The sequence below is a fragment of the Eretmochelys imbricata genome, chromosome 4, assembly GCF_965152235.1.
Source record: "Eretmochelys imbricata isolate rEreImb1 chromosome 4, rEreImb1.hap1, whole genome shotgun sequence".
In the NCBI taxonomy this organism is placed as follows: Eukaryota; Metazoa; Chordata; order Testudines; family Cheloniidae; genus Eretmochelys; species Eretmochelys imbricata.
The window spans coordinates 145,704,381-145,719,939 of record NC_135575.1 but is presented as its reverse complement, the minus strand read 5'-3'; the positions used below and the strand labels follow the sequence as shown (position 1 = coordinate 145,719,939).

Sequence of the window (15,559 nt, the reverse complement as noted above, 5' to 3'; positions counted from 1 at the left end):
TTGTACATAATTCTACATTTGTAAGTTCAACGTTCTTGATAAAGAGATTGCACTACAGTACTTGTATTAGGTGAATTGAAAAATACTATTTCTTTTGTTTTTTACAGTGCAAATATTTGCAATTAAAAATAAATATAAAGTGAACACTATACACTTTGTATTCTGTGTTGTAATTGAATAATGTAGCGGAAGTCAACGTACTTAGATCTGCTTACCGCGGGGTCCACACTATGCTGTGTCAACGGGAGACGCTCTCCCGTTGACTCCCCTTGCGCTACTCATTCAGGTGGAGTACAGGAGTCGACAGGAGAATGATCTGCAGTCGATTTAGTGGGTCGTCACTAGACCCACTAAATCGACCGCTGATGCATCGATCACGACGCGTCAATCCCCAGTAAGTGTAGACAAGCCTTAAGAAACTAAAACTGAAGGGAAAGAAAAATGAAACTTTTTTTTTTTAAATAACTGGCTAAGTAAAGTCTAATCAAACTATCTAAGAGCTAATAAGCTAAAACTACAATGTAAATGATTTTCTCTTCTAGAGATTTTCGAAGAGGCAGCACGGCCACTGAGCTGCGTCTGCAGCCGAGGACGTAGAGAAGGAACGGAGGAGTTCGGGTCATGCGCGCGCTACATGAGACACCAACAACACCGCGAGACAGCTGCTGCACGCGCACACCCCGACCGAGCACTGCTACCTAAAATCTCTGATCTCTGGCGCAGGGACACACCGACACCTAAAGTGGAGCACCCACACGGACACTACTCGAAGAAGAATCTTAAATTTCATGAAACAAGGAACAGCTGCATCATCCCTCAAATTATTTATTTTTATTAGACTGGTTTATATAGCACTATTTAACTGCTGCATGAAAACCAACACAAACGCACTATATGGTCAAGTAACAACAACAACAAACAATTCTCAAAGACCTCCAGAAGTGGAAAAGGCCAAATGCAAACAAGAGCAGGTTTTGCATTTTTTATCTCTGTACACTTTGGAATCTGCTCTCCCCTTGGTTTGGAGAAAGTGAATAAGGAAGTGTTATTTACTCCTTCCCATAACAAAAGAACCTTGGTCAACCAATGAAATTAACAGGGAGCAGGTTTAAAACAAAGATAAGGAAGTATTTCTTCAGACAACACACAGACAATCTGTGGAACTTGTTGCCAGGGGATGTTGAGAAGGCTGAAAGTATAATTGGGTTAAAAAAAGAAGTTAGATAGGTTCATGGAGGATAGGTTCATCAATGGCTATTAGCCAAGATGGTTAGGGATGCAACCCCATACTCCAGATGTCCCAAACATCTGACTGCTAGAAGCTTATTTTGATCAGTATCCTAACAAGTGATTTATGTGCTTGACTGGCCTGGTCTACACTTATAAAGTTTTACTGGCATAATTATGTTGGTAAGGGGAGTGATTTTGGGGTCTGTGTACACTACACAGCTTTTAGAAACACGGCCGTGTTGCTAAAAGACAGGCAGTGTAAATGCTGTTTGTCGGCACTTTTGCTGACAAAATATTTGCACCCCCTACGAGCGAGGTTCACGTTGTTGACAGGAGAGCGGCTTTTTTAAGCATCTGTGAATGATAAAAGTTTTGTCGTTCAGTTGGCAGTGTAGACAAAGCTTTTGATGACATAGTTATGCCAGTAAAATTCCTTGTGTAGACACTATTATACTGGTATAAAGTACTTCACCAGATTAGAATAAACCTTACTCGTATAAGCACTTTTATACTCAGATAACTACGTCTACACCAGGGTAGTTTTGCTGGAAAACTTTTAAGTGTAGACAAGACCTAAAATGGGATGAGACAGTTTCAACACTGGGGAAAGAGGAGGAGGCCCTTTTGCCTTACAATTTATACTTAAGGTATATTAAAAGACAATGACAGAGCTAATAGCCTTAATGGCTCTAGTCTGCTCTCCTGGGGAAGCACCCAAATCAGTCTGAACACAGTGGGTCAGACTGAGGCTTTGCCTACACTACAAATGCTTTGCCAGTACAGCTATACCATAAAAGCAACACTGGCAGAGCCCATAGGCACCGACTCCGTGGGTGCTCCGGGGCTGGAGCACCCACAGGGAAAAATTAGTGGGTTCTCTGCACCCACCAGCAGCCAAGCTCCCCACCTCACCTCCACCTCTGCCTGCTCCCAGCGCACCGCGTCTCTGCTCCTCCCTCCCTCCCAGCCGCCGCCAAACAGCTGTAGCAAGCTCAGAACTGCTGCCGAGCCATTCAGTCCCTAGTCTGTAGCGGTGCATGGGTTTTTTCAATATCTTCATTAATGATCATATTGAACAAAACTGGCCCCAGGACTGACCTGGAGGATGGCGTGGTTTGCACGCCAGATCTGGAGGATGGCGTGGATTGCACTCTCAGCAAGTTTGCAGATGACGCTAAACTAGGAGGAGAGGTAGATACACTGGAGGGTAGGGATAGGATACAGAGGGACCTAGACAAATTAGAGGATTGGGCCAAAAGAAATCTGATGAGGTTCAACAAGGACAAGTGCAGAGTCCTGCACTTAGGACGGAAGAATCCCATACACCGCTACAGACTAGGGACCGAATGGCTAGGCAGCAGTTCTGCAGAAAAGGACCTAGGGGTGACAGTGGACGAGAAGCTGGATATGAGTCAGCAGTGTGCCCTTGTTGCCAAGAAGGCCAATGGCATTTTGGGCTGTATAAGTAGGGGCATTGCCAGCAGATCGAGGGACGTGATCGTTCCCCTCTATTCGACATTGGTGAGGCCTCATCTGGAGTACTGTGTCCAGTTTGGGGCCCCACACTACAAGAAGGATGTGGAAAAATTGGAAAGAGTCCAGCGGAGGGCAACAAAAATGTTTAGGGGACTGGAACACATGACTTATGAGGAGAGGCTGAGGGAACTGGGATTGTTTAGTCTGTGGAAGAGAAGAATGAGGGGGTATTTGATAGCTGCTTTCAACTACCTGAAAGGGGGTTCCAAAGAGGATGGCTCTAGACTGTTCTCAGTGGTAGCAGATGACAGAACGAGGAGTAATGGTCTCAAGTTAGAGTGGGGGAGGTTTAGGCTGAATATTAGGAAAACCTTTTTTACTAGAAAAAAGAAAAGGAGTACTTGTGGCACCTTAGAGACTAACCAATTTATTTGAACATGAGCTTTTGTGAGCTACAGCTCACTTCATCGGATGCATACCGTGGAAACTGCAGTAGACATCATATACACACAGAGACCATGAAACAATACCCCCCCACCCCACTCTCCTGCTGGTAATAGCTTATCTAAAGTGATCATCAAGTTGGGCCATTTCCAGCAGTGCGGTGGGAGGGGGTATTGTTTCATGGTCTCTGTGTGTATATAATGTCTACTGCAGTTTCCACGGTATGCATCCGATGAAGTGAGCTGTAGCTCACAAAAGCTCATGCTCAAATAAATTGGTTAGTCTCTAAAGTGCCACAAGTACTCCTTTTCTTTTTGCAAAGACAGACTAACATGGCTGTTACTCTGAAACCTTTTTCACTAGGAGGGTGGTAAAGCACTGGAACGCGTTATCTAGGGATGTGGTGGAATCTCCTTCCTTTGAGGTTTTTAAGATCAGGTTTGACGAAGCCCGGGTTAACAATCTCAAATGCTGCCAAGGGGCGACCTGTGCATACCGATAGTGGGGGGGCAGAGTGAGGGCAGATGGCTTCAGCAGTGTTACTGAGTACAAGCCAAGCAGCAAATCGGGGGTGGGGGTGGGGGAAGAGACCCTGCATGCCCCGCAAATGTCCCCCACAAGAGATCTAATGAGATAAGAATTTATGTCTGCTCTCTGTCCACTGGGTGCAGGAGATTATCCACCACTAAAACTGTTTTCATCCCAAGTCCTGGCCTAAACCAGACTTTGGCAGATCTAGGATTCTGTCTTCAATTCATTGTGTCTATGGAAGGAAGAGTTGAGTTTTACCCTTGGATATGCAGTAGAGAGAGCTTTACCCGTTTTCCTCCCACTGGGAGTAAACTGCTCTGGGCTGACTGCCAAGAAGGTCCCTTGCCACACTTTGTCTCTTTCTCTCTTTTTTTGGAGAGAATGCAGGGTGGGGAGTACTGCCCTGTCTCAACACTTCCTGCATAATATCAAAGCCAGAGCTGACTCAGACAAGAAATGGATTCTGTTTTCTTCTCTCTAATTAATCTTCACAAAGTGTAAATGAGTCGGTTTCATTTTTTCTTTTCAGCTCCCTTCATCAGATAATGTTCTGCCCTATGATGTTAATTACATGGGGAGTTGGGAGAATGCTGACACCCACTGCGGTTAAAAATAACGGATCACCATTCAGCAATACAGGTTGGGAGCTATAATCCCAGCGGGGGTGCTCCCTGCTTGGACAGGGATGGAGCATGCTGGGACCTACATTCTCTGCAGGGAGGCTCCTCCACTTGGAGTGGGACACAGCACTGCAGATGGGGATCTGCAGTTTCTGGCCTGCACTTTAGCTGCCCTTGCTTTATTGTCACTATCATTACTTATTATTGGTATTACTGTAGCGCCCCAAAGCCCCAGTCATGGCCCAGGGTCCCACTGGGCCAGGCCCTGTGCAAACACAGACCAAAAATGTGGCCCCTGCCCCAAAGACCTTATATATCTAAGTATAAGACAAGAGATAACAGACCACAGACAAGCAGGGCTGGAAGGGACCTCAAAGTCATCATGTCCAGCCCACAGTGCTGTGGCAGGGCCAAGCAAACTCAGACAATCCCTGACAGAGGTTTGTCCAACCTGTTTTTTAAAAACTCCAGTGATGGGGATTCCACAACCTACCTTGAACGCCCATTGCAGAACTTAACTATCCTTATAGTTAGAAAGCTTTGCCTTACATCTAACCTCAATCTCCCTTGCTGCAGAGTAAGCCCATTGCTTCTTGCCCTGCCTTCGGTGGACAAGGAGAAAAACTGATCCCTGTCCTCTCTATAACGCCCTTAACAGACTGTGATCAAGTCCCCCTCAGTCGTCTTTTCTCCAGACTAAATATGCCCAGTTTTTTTAACCTTTTCTCACAGGTCAGGTTTTCTAAACCTTTTATCATTTGTGTTAGAATCATAGAATCACAGAAGATCAGGGTTGGAAGACACCTCAGGAGGTTCTAGTCCTACCCCTAGCTCAAAGCAGGACCAACCCCAACTAAATCATCCCAGCCAGGGCTTTGTCAAGCCAGGCCTTAACAACCTCTAAGGAAGGAGATTCCACCACCTCCCTAGGGAACCCATTCCAGTGCTTCACCACCCTCCTAGTGAAATAGTGTTTCCTAATATCCAACCTAAACCTCCCCCACTGCAACTTGAGACCATTACTCCTCGTTCTGTCATCTGCTACCACTGAGAAGAGTCTAGATCCATCCTCTTTGGAACCCCCTTTCAGGGAGTTGAAGGCTGCTATCAAATCCCCCCTCATTCTTCTCTTCTGCAGACTAAATAACCCCAGTTCCCTCAGCCTCTCCTTCTAAGTCATGTGCCCCAGCCCCCTAATCCTTTTCGTTGCCCTTCACTGGACTTGCTCCAATTTGTCCACATCCTTTCTGTAGTGCCGGACACAAAACTGAACGCAGTACTCCAGATGTGGCCTCACTAGTGCCGAATAGAGGGGAATAATCACCTCCCTTGAGACTTCTTGGCAACAAGGGCACACTGTTGACTCATTCCAGCTTTTCGTCCACTGTAATCCCCAGGTCCTTTTCTGCAGAACTGCTGCTGTTGCTCTCCTCTGGACTCTCTTCAATTTGTCCACATCTTTCCTAGAGTGTGGCACCCAGAGCTGGACACAGTACTGCAGCTGAGGCCTCACCAGTGCCCAGTATAGAGGGACAATTACTTCCTGTGTCCTACACACAACACTCCTGTAAATATACCCTGAATGATACTAGCCTTTTTCATACCTGCATCACATTGCTGACTCATATTCATGATCCGTTATAACCCCTAGATCCTTTTCAGCAGTATGACCACCTAGCCAATTATTTCCAGTCACTTCCCATTTTGTAGTGGTGCAATTGATTTTTCCTTCATACTTGTAGTACTTTGCACTTATCTTTACTGAATTTCATCTTGTTGAATTTAGACCAATTCTCCAATTTGTCATAGTCATTTTTAATTAAAATCCTGTCCTCCAAAGTGTTTGCAACCCCTCCCATCTTGGTGTCATCTACAAATTTTAGAAGCATACTCTCCACTCCTTTATCCAAGTCATTAATGAAAATATTGAATAGTACCAGACCCAGGACTGACCCCTGCATGACCCCATGACATACGTCCTCCCAGTTTGATAGAAACCATTGATAACTTCTCTTTTAGTATAGTGTTTCAACCAGTTTTGCACCCATTTTATGGTAATTTCATCTAGACCGCATTTCTCTAGTTTACTTATGAGAATGGTACATGGGACTGTGTCAGAAGCCTTACTAAAATCAAGATATATCACATCTAATACTTCCCCCCATCCACTAGGCCAGTAACCCTGTCAAAGAGGGACGCAGACTGACAGACGAGGGAGTACATAAGAACAGCCATACTGTATCAGACCAATGATCCATCCAGCCCATTATCCTGTCTTCCGACAGTGGCCAATGTCGGGTGCTTCAGAGGGAATGAACAGAACAGGTAATCATCAAGTGATCCATCCCCTGTCGCCCATTCCCAGCTTCTGGCAAACAGAGGCTAGGGACACCATCCCTGTCCTTCCTGGCTAATACCCAGTCTTATTAATCTCTCCTCATATAGAAGCCGTTTCATACCCCTAATAATTTTTGTTGCCCTTTTCTGAACCTTTTCCAATTCTAATTTATCTTTTTTTCAGATGGGGTGACCACATCTGCATGCAGTATTCAAGGTTTTGGGTGTACCATGGATTTATATAGAGGCAATATGATATTTTGTGTCTTATTATCTATCCCTTTCCTAATGATTCCCAACATTCTGTTTGCTTTTTTGACTGCCGCTGCACACTGAGTGGATGTTTTCCAGGTGTGAAAGTAAGTTAGAGGATTTACCGGTACGCCGGAGTCCTGCGCAGGGGGCGTAGCCTTGACTGGAAGAGGCGTGGCTTTAACAGGAAGAGGCAGGGCCTTAAATCCCCAGGCCCTTTAAATCTTGATTTAAAGGGCCAGGGCTCCAGCTACGGTAGTGGCGGCTGGGAGCCCCGGGCCCTTTAAATCACCACCGAGCTACCAGCTGCAGAGGCGGCTGGGAACCCCGGGGCTCGGGGGCAATTTAAAGAGCCCAGGGCTCCAGCTGCCACTACCGCAGCAGAGCCCCAGGCCCTTTAAATCACTGAGGAGCCCTGGGGGCTCCTGGCTGCCACCGCTACCCTGGGGCTCTGGGCTCTGGCAGAGCTTTAAAGGGCCTGGGGCTCCACTGTGGTAGCAGCTGCTGGAGCCCCGAGCCCTTTAAATCCCCCCTGAGCCCTGGTGCCCGAGCTCTGGGCTAGTGGCGGCCAGGCTCCATCGGAGATTTAAAGGGCCGGGGCAGTAGTGGTGGCTGGAGCTCCGGGACCCTTTAAATCCCCGCCAGAGCCCTGCCGCCGCTACCCCAGGGCTCGGGCAGCAGGGCTCAAGCGGAGATTTAAAGGGCTTGGGGCTCCAGCAGCTGCTATTGCCCCGGCCCTTTAAATCCACTCCGGAGCCCCTGCCGTTGCTACCCTAGGGCTTTGGCAGGAGGGCTCAGGGAGGGATTTAAAGGGCTTGGGGCTCCGGCAGCCGCTACCGCCCCAGCTCTTTAAATCCCTGCCAGAGCCCCACTGCCGCTACCCCAGGGCTTTGGCAGCAGGGCTCAGGTGGAGATTTAAAGGGCCGGGGTGGTAGCGGTGGCTGGAGCTCCGGGGCCCTTTAAATTCCCACCGCAGCCCCGCCACCGCTACCCCAGGGCTTTAAATTGCCGTCTGGGAAAGCCGGTCCCAGTACAGCACACCGGCTCTTACCGGTACGCCGTTCCGGGGCGTACCAGCTTACTTTTACCTCTGATGTTTTCAGAGAACTATCCACAATGACTCCAAGATCTCTTTCCTGACTTGTAACAGCTAATTTAGATCCCATCACTTGTCTCATTGTACAAGGAAACAATGAGATAAAGTTGGTCAGCATGATAGGCTGTAGTCTCAGCACACCAGCAGTCAAACCATTGTCAAGTTTTTTGTAGGTATCACGGCAAAGAAGAATTTTAAGGAAGGATTTCAAGAAGGATAATAAGGTAGCTTTGAAGCTGTTTATGGAGAGCTTCTCCCAATCACGAGGGGAAGCACAAGAGAGAGCACAAAGGGGCTTGTTTGAAAACGTAACAGCTGGATGATGGAGGCTGGCACCACTGGCCAATCCAAAGTGGGAGTCAACACCTCAATAGTACATGAGAGATAACAGGTATGGTGGGGATAGGCTAGGAAGGGTCTTGAAATTTAAGACCAGAAGCTTTCGTTTAGTGTGACAGAGAAGGGGTAGCCAATGGAGGCGCTGTGTAACTCCCTCCCTCTCTACTAGACATGGCACTGTGCCGACAGGGAAGGATTCCGATGCAGTAATACTTAATGGCACCAATTCTGCTCGATGCAGGTCCCCTCACTCCATCTAACCATGTGTAACAGTGTGGCAAATTCTAGCACCCTGCAGAAACGCACAGGAATTGCTAGACTGGATCTGCTCAGTGGCCAGTCTAGTTCTGTATGATGTCTGACAGAGGGCAGCAACAGATGCTTCAGAGAATGAGGCACACACATGAGTGCACACACACACAAACACACTCCCATATACCTGCCCTCTCCAGAACCGTGCTGGGGTTTCAGCTGTAGGGACAAAAAGGGCCAGGTCTCCCCTGGCCTCCTCACCTGGGACAGCAGGGTTGTACCCTCCAGGGTGGATTTCATCAGCAGATTGACAGTCAGGAAGAATTGCTGCAAAGATGCCTGGAATTCTGCTTTTTCTTTCCCTTCGTAGAGTCTGAGGCAAAACAAACAGAATAAATATCAGGTCCCTCTTCCTCCCTTGTTCACTGAAGTGACCTTTTTAGTTGATGACATAAGAAAGGATATATCCAAGGAGGCAATAATTCTTCCTACATGGCCTATTCAGACTTCATAAGAACACAGGAATGGCCACACTGGACAGACCAATGGTCCATCTAACCCTTGACAAGGTCCCTCACCAAAGGCTTACGCAAAGTTAGCTGCCATGGGATAAGAAGGAAGGTCCTATCATGGATTGGTAACTGGTTAAAAGATAGGAAACAAAGGGTGGGTATAAAGGGTCAGTTTTCAGAATGGAGAGAGGTAAATAGTGGTGTCCCCGAGGGGTCTGTTCTGGAACCAGTCCTATTCAACATATTTATCAATGATCTGGAAAAAGGGGTAAACAGTGAGGTGGCAAAATTTGCAGATGATACAAAATTACTAAAGATAGTTAAGACCGAGGCAGACTGCAAAGAGCTATAAAAGGATCTCTCAAAACTGGTTTCAGAGTAGCAGCCGTGTTAGTCTGTATCCACAAAAAGAAAAGGAGTACTTGTGGCACCTTAGAGACTAACAAATTTATTTGCGCAGAAGCTTTGATGGGCTACAGCCCACTTCATCGGACGCATAGAATGGAACATATAGTAAGAAGATAGATATATATATATATATACAGAGAAGGTGGAAGTTGCCATACAAACTGTAAGAGGCTAATGAATTAAAATGAGCTGTTATCAGCAGGAGAAAAAAACTTTTGTAGTGATAATCAAGACGGCCCATTTAGACAGTTGACAAGAAGATGTGAGGATACTTAACATGGGGAAATAGATTCAATATGTGTAATGACCCAGCCCCTCCCAGTCTCCATTCAAAGCCAAGTTAATGGTATCTAGTTTGCATATTAATTCAAGCTCAGCAGTTTCTCGTTGGAGTCTGTTTTTGAAGCTTTTCTGTTGCAAAATTGCCACCCTTAAGTCTTTTACTGAGTGGTCAGAGAGGTTGAAGTGTTTTTGAATGTTATGATTCCCGATGTCAGATTTGTGTCCACTTATTCTTTTGAGTAGAGACTGTCTGGTTTGGCCAATGTACATGGCAGAGGGGCATTGCTGGCACAGGATGGCATATATCACATTGGTAGATGTGTAGGTAAACAAGCCCCTGATGGGCGTGGTTGATGTGATTAGGTCCTATGATGGTGTCACTTGAATAAATATGTTGACAGAGTTGACATCGGGCTTGTTGCAAGGATAGGTTCCTGGGTTAGTGTTTTTGTTGTGTGGTGTGTGGTTGCTGGAGAGTATTTGCTTCAGGCTGGGGGGCTGTGTGTAAGAATGCTTGAAAGAGATCTTGGAGTCATTGTGGATAGTTCTCTGAAAACATTCACTCAATGTGAAGTGGCAGTCAAAAAAGCAAACAGAATGTTGGGAATAATTAAAAAAGGAATAGATAATAGGACAGAAAATATCATGTTGCCTCTATATAGATCCATAGTACGCCCACATCTTGAATACTGTGTGCAGATGTGGTCGCCCCGTCTCAAAAAAGATATATTGGAATTGGAAAAGGTTCAGAAAAGGGCAACAAAAATTATTAGGGGAATGGAATGGCTTCTATATGAGGAGAAATTAATAAGAATGGGACTTTTCAGCTTGGAAAAGAGACGGCTAAGGGGAGATATGATTGAGGTCTATAAAATCATGACTCGTGTAGAGAAAGTAGATAAGGAAGTGTTGTTTACTACTTCTCATAACACAAGAACTAGGGGTCACCAAATGAAATTAATAGGCAGAATGTTTAAAACACACAAAAGGAAGCATTTCTTCACAGAACCCACAGTCAACCTGTGGAACTCCTTGCCAGAGGATGTTGTAAAGGCCAAGGGTATAACAGGGGTCAAAAAAGAACTAGATAAGTTCATGGAGGATAGGTCCATCAATAGCTATTAGCCAGGATGGGCAGGAATGGCGTCCATAGCCTCTGTCTGCCAGAAGCTGGGAATGGGCGACAGGGGATGGATCACTTGGTGATGCCCTGTTCTGTTCATTCTCTCTGGGGTACCTGGCACTGGCCACTGTCAGAAGACAGGATACTGGGCTAGATGGACCTTTGGTCTGACCCAGTAGGGCCATTCTTATGTTCTTAGTATCCTGTCTTCTGACAGTGGCTGGTGCCAGATGCTTCAGAGAGAGTGAACAGAACAGGGCAATTTATCATCCAGTCCCAGCTTCTGGCAGTCAGAGGTTTAGGGACATCCCGTGCATGGGTTTGCATCTCAGACCCTCTTGGCTAATAGCCATTGATGTACCTGTCCTCCATTAACTTATTTAATTATTTTTTGAAACCAGTTACACTTTTAGCCTTTACAACACCCTCTGGTACAGTTCCACAGACTGACTGTGCATTGTGTGAAAAAATACTTCATTATATTTGTTTTAAACCTGCTGCCTATTAATTTCACTAGGTGACTCCTGGTTTGTGTGTTATGTGAAGGGATAAATAATACGTCCCTAATCACTTTCTCCACAGGGTTTGTGATTTTATAGACCTTTATCATACCCCCCACACCCCCAGTCGTCTCTTTTCTAAGCTGAAAAGTTCCAGTCTTTTTCATCTCTCCCCCTACGGAAGCTGTTCCAGACCCCTCAGCATTTTTGTTGCCCCTCTCTGTACTTTTTCCAGTTCTAATGTATCTTTTTTGAGATGGGGCAACTAGAACTGCACGCAGTGCTCAAGGTGTGGGCATACCATGGATTTATATATTGGCATTATAATATTTTCTGTCTTACCATCTACCCCTTTTCTAATGGTTCCTACCATTGTTAGCTATTTGTGACTGCTGCTGCATATTGAGCAGATGTTTTCAGAGGACTTATCCTCTGAATACGGCTGTCCAACCAGTTGTACACCCACCTTATAGTAGGTTCGTCTAGGTTATATTTCTCTAATTTGCTTATGAGAAGGTTCATAAGGCTTTTGATACTATCTCACATAAAGTCAAGATGTATCCCGTCTACTGCTTCCCTCATTCACAAGGCTTGTTACCCTGTCAAAGAAGGACATTAGACTGGTTTGACATGATTTGTTCTTGACAAATCCATGTTGATTGTTACTTAGCACGTTATTATCTTCTAGATGCTTACATATTGATTGTTTGAATATTTGTTCCATTATCTTTCTGGGTACTAAAGTTAAGATGATTTAATTATCAATTAGATAAATTATGAAAGACTGTAACTTAATTACAACCTAATTTCTTCAAATTATAGCCTGTACATAAGATTTCAATTAATTATAGCTATATGGAAAGTAAAGAGTCTGTGTTATTCTGTTGTTAAGATCATTGACACACCAGAAAGACTAACAGATGCTACATTTCTTAAAGAATCACGGTTTAATTAATTTTGACTCAATCTAATTAATGGCTTTATTTGTAAATTCTCTTAAAACTGAAAGAGTATATGCTGTAAATTTGGGTATACACTGTATTTTTCATGTATAACAAAGACATTGATTCCCTGCTGTAAGAGCAAAATGTAACTCATCCTTAACTATGGAGTCCTGACTAAAGAATGCATCCGATGAAGTGAGCTGTAGCTCACGAAAGCTTATGCTCAAATAAATTTGTTAGTCGCTAAGGTGCCACAAGTCCTCCTTTTCTTTTTGCGAATACAGACTAACACAGCTGCTACTCTGAAACCTATAATACCATGGTGATCATGGAAGGGACCGTGGGAGCATTTGCCAGATCAAATGGTAATGCTCCAAATGCTATCTATATACAAAGCAAGGAATGTTGTGGGATGGTAAAATGGGAATGTGAAAATGAACCTCCTTTAGGAACTTGTTCAGATGTTTCAGGCAGAGCCCTCCTTCCTTGCTCCTTAATTCTCAAAGCTAGGATGGAGATAGAACTGTTCTTGATGGAGAATGCATGGATTATATAGTTCCAAAATGAAGTGGAGGATGAATGGTTTCCTACCTGTCTTGGTGTTTCCTTGGGGTATTCAAGATTGGGGATGGGCAAAACAGAGCCTGTGGTTCTTGCACAGCTCCATAAAGTACTCCTTCTGGACAATGACCAGTAACCTTATTTCGTCCAAAGGTCTATGTAGCCAAGTGTTCCTGACACCAGTCTGGAGGTCTAACTCTGCATGGGTAGGAGCCATGTAGATTGTTCTGAGATAACTGTTCTGACTTTGTCTCAGCACCCTGGACTTGCTCTAGTTACGCCTTGCAAAGTGGTATTCTCTCCTCTTCTACTTCAGGGACCATTTCAACTTTCCATTTGACCTTTATTCTTTTCTGTTGTATCTGTCAGGGACCAGGATTCTACCTTGACTTTTCTGAAGATTCTGACTGATCAGTCTCAGTTTTCAGAAAAGTTTCTCACTGTAGCACTGAGAACAAACTGAGAACTGATTTGCCTGGGTATCTGCTCTCAGTGAGCAAAGCTCCATACACCAGTGTGAAACAAATATACATCCCACTATCTTTTCAGAGAGACGGTGCATAAGCTGTGAGATGTTTAGGTTGGGAGGGTACCAACTGTAGTGCAGCCCACCCTTTTTAGCACTGCTTGACCAAAACACAAGGAGGCCCTTAGGGTGTAAGATGACACCTCATAATTACCGCCCCCCCAGTTCTGATGCTGCCTGAGAGCTTTCATGCCCAGGGGAGGGGGGTTAAGGTGGCCCTGCCCAGACTTGGCTGCCTGTGAAGGGCCTGTAGAGTGAGAAGCCCACTCTTTCAGATGAACATCTCTCTCAGTTGGAAACACTGAATCTCCAACCAGGGAATATAGACACATTTACTAGTGGCACCAGGTTGAATCTGAATTGGTGCACACTAAAGAATCTTTTGGTCTTATAAAATGGAGGCTGGGGGGCTAGAATTAAGTAAATGGTGGTCCAAGGGGGCCCTTAGCACCTGCTTGTTCTTCCACGTCTGGGCTGCTCTCCATCTTGTCATTCCATAGTCAACTGCTGACAAGAGGAGGAGGTGAGGAAGCATTGCAACCTGCAGCACCAGCTGGGCACAACAGACTGGTTATTAGGGTATGACAATCTGCTGAAGCAGCTGGGGATGACAGGCAGGTATCTTCACAGGTTTTTAGGAGTGGCTAGAATTTCCCAGTCCTCTCTTATATCTTCCCAAGGAGTATGAGGAGGATACACTTACCTTGAGAAGCCCACACCATCTGAGCACAGTTTCACAGCACTGTGTCTCAAAGAGTCTACCTTCTGCTTGTTCTAATATACATTATTATTTTGATCCTCTAACTCTATGCCTCCTCCCCTGACAAGGAAGATGTGTGTGTGCGTGCGTCAGGGGGAGCAGAGGAGTTACAGAAATCTCACAAGTCTCACAAAGCATGCCATGTGAGGTCCCTAATGAAAGCCAGTGTCATGCTAGCCATTAATATCATTGTGAAATGTATGTAAAGCTACTATGTAAGGAGTTACGTATATATACTGAAAATATGTTTTAAAATCTATATCAATGTATTAGTTATCAGCAATCATAAACAAACTTAGGTTTCTCTCAGACAAGAGATGTTTATTCCTTTCTCTCTGTCAGGATGTAAATTAAGCATTGTAAGCTAACACAACAGATGTCCATTTACATACAAAGAGATGTGAAATCAACAGGAAAGGAGCACACAGGAAAACAACAAACCATGGGAGGCTATCCTGTCTATGAGTCAAGACAATGAACAACAGGGGTATATTTAAAAGGCAAAGAAGACACCCCTTCATCCTGTACCTAGTACATAAATGGACCGTGCATTTGCATTCATGAAAATAGGATCTCAAGTTTGACTGAAAATGCTGCAGAGGACTTTGGGTGAAATCAACTTCTTTAGACAGGAGGTTAACCTGTTAGTGAAGTTTACTCTTCTGAAAGCATATTATGATTTTGTTTTATATGTAACCATTTGTTTCCAATATTCTTACTCGCTATTATTTGAATCTTAAATCTTTGATAATAAACTTATTTGTTTCAGAGTAACAGCCGTGTTAGTCCGTATTCGCAAAAAGAAAAGGAGTACTTGTGGCACCTTAGAGACTAACCAATTTATTTGAGCATGAGCTTTCGTGAGCTACAGCTCACTTCATCGGATGCATACCGTGGAAACTGCAGCAGACTTTATATATACACAGAGAATATGAAACAATACCTCCTCCCACCCCACTGTCCTGCTGGTAATAGCTTATCTAAAGTGATCATCAGGTTGGGCCATTTCCAGCACAAATCCAGGTTTTCTCACCCTCCACCCCCCCACACAAATCACTCTCCTGCTGGTGATAGCCCATCCAAAGTGACAACTCTTTACATATTTGAGCACACTTTGGATGGGCTATCACCAGCAGGAGAGTGAATTTGTGTGGGGGGGGTGGAGGGTGAGAAAACCTGGATTTGTGCTGGAAATGGCCCAACCTGATGATCACTTTAGATAAGCTATTACCAGCAGGACAGTGGGGTGGGAGGAGGTATTGTTTCATATTCTCTGTGTATATATAAAGTCTGCTGCAGTTTCTACGGTATGCATCCGATGAAGTGAGCTGTAGCTCATGAAAGCTCATGCTCAAATAAATTGGTT

General features: G+C 44.9%; 1 protein-coding gene across 1 annotated transcript in view; it reads right to left on the bottom strand.

Moving 5' to 3' along the window:
• The window catches only part of LOC144264379 (dedicator of cytokinesis protein 2-like), a 336,931-nt gene that overhangs the window by 168,963 nt on the left and 152,409 nt on the right, over window positions 1–15,559 (bottom strand). The window contains exon 23 of the mRNA XM_077816134.1: window positions 8,839–8,950. Coding sequence (XP_077672260.1) covers window positions 8,839–8,950 — 112 coding nt within the window. The remainder of the gene's footprint in view (window positions 1–8,838; window positions 8,951–15,559) is intronic.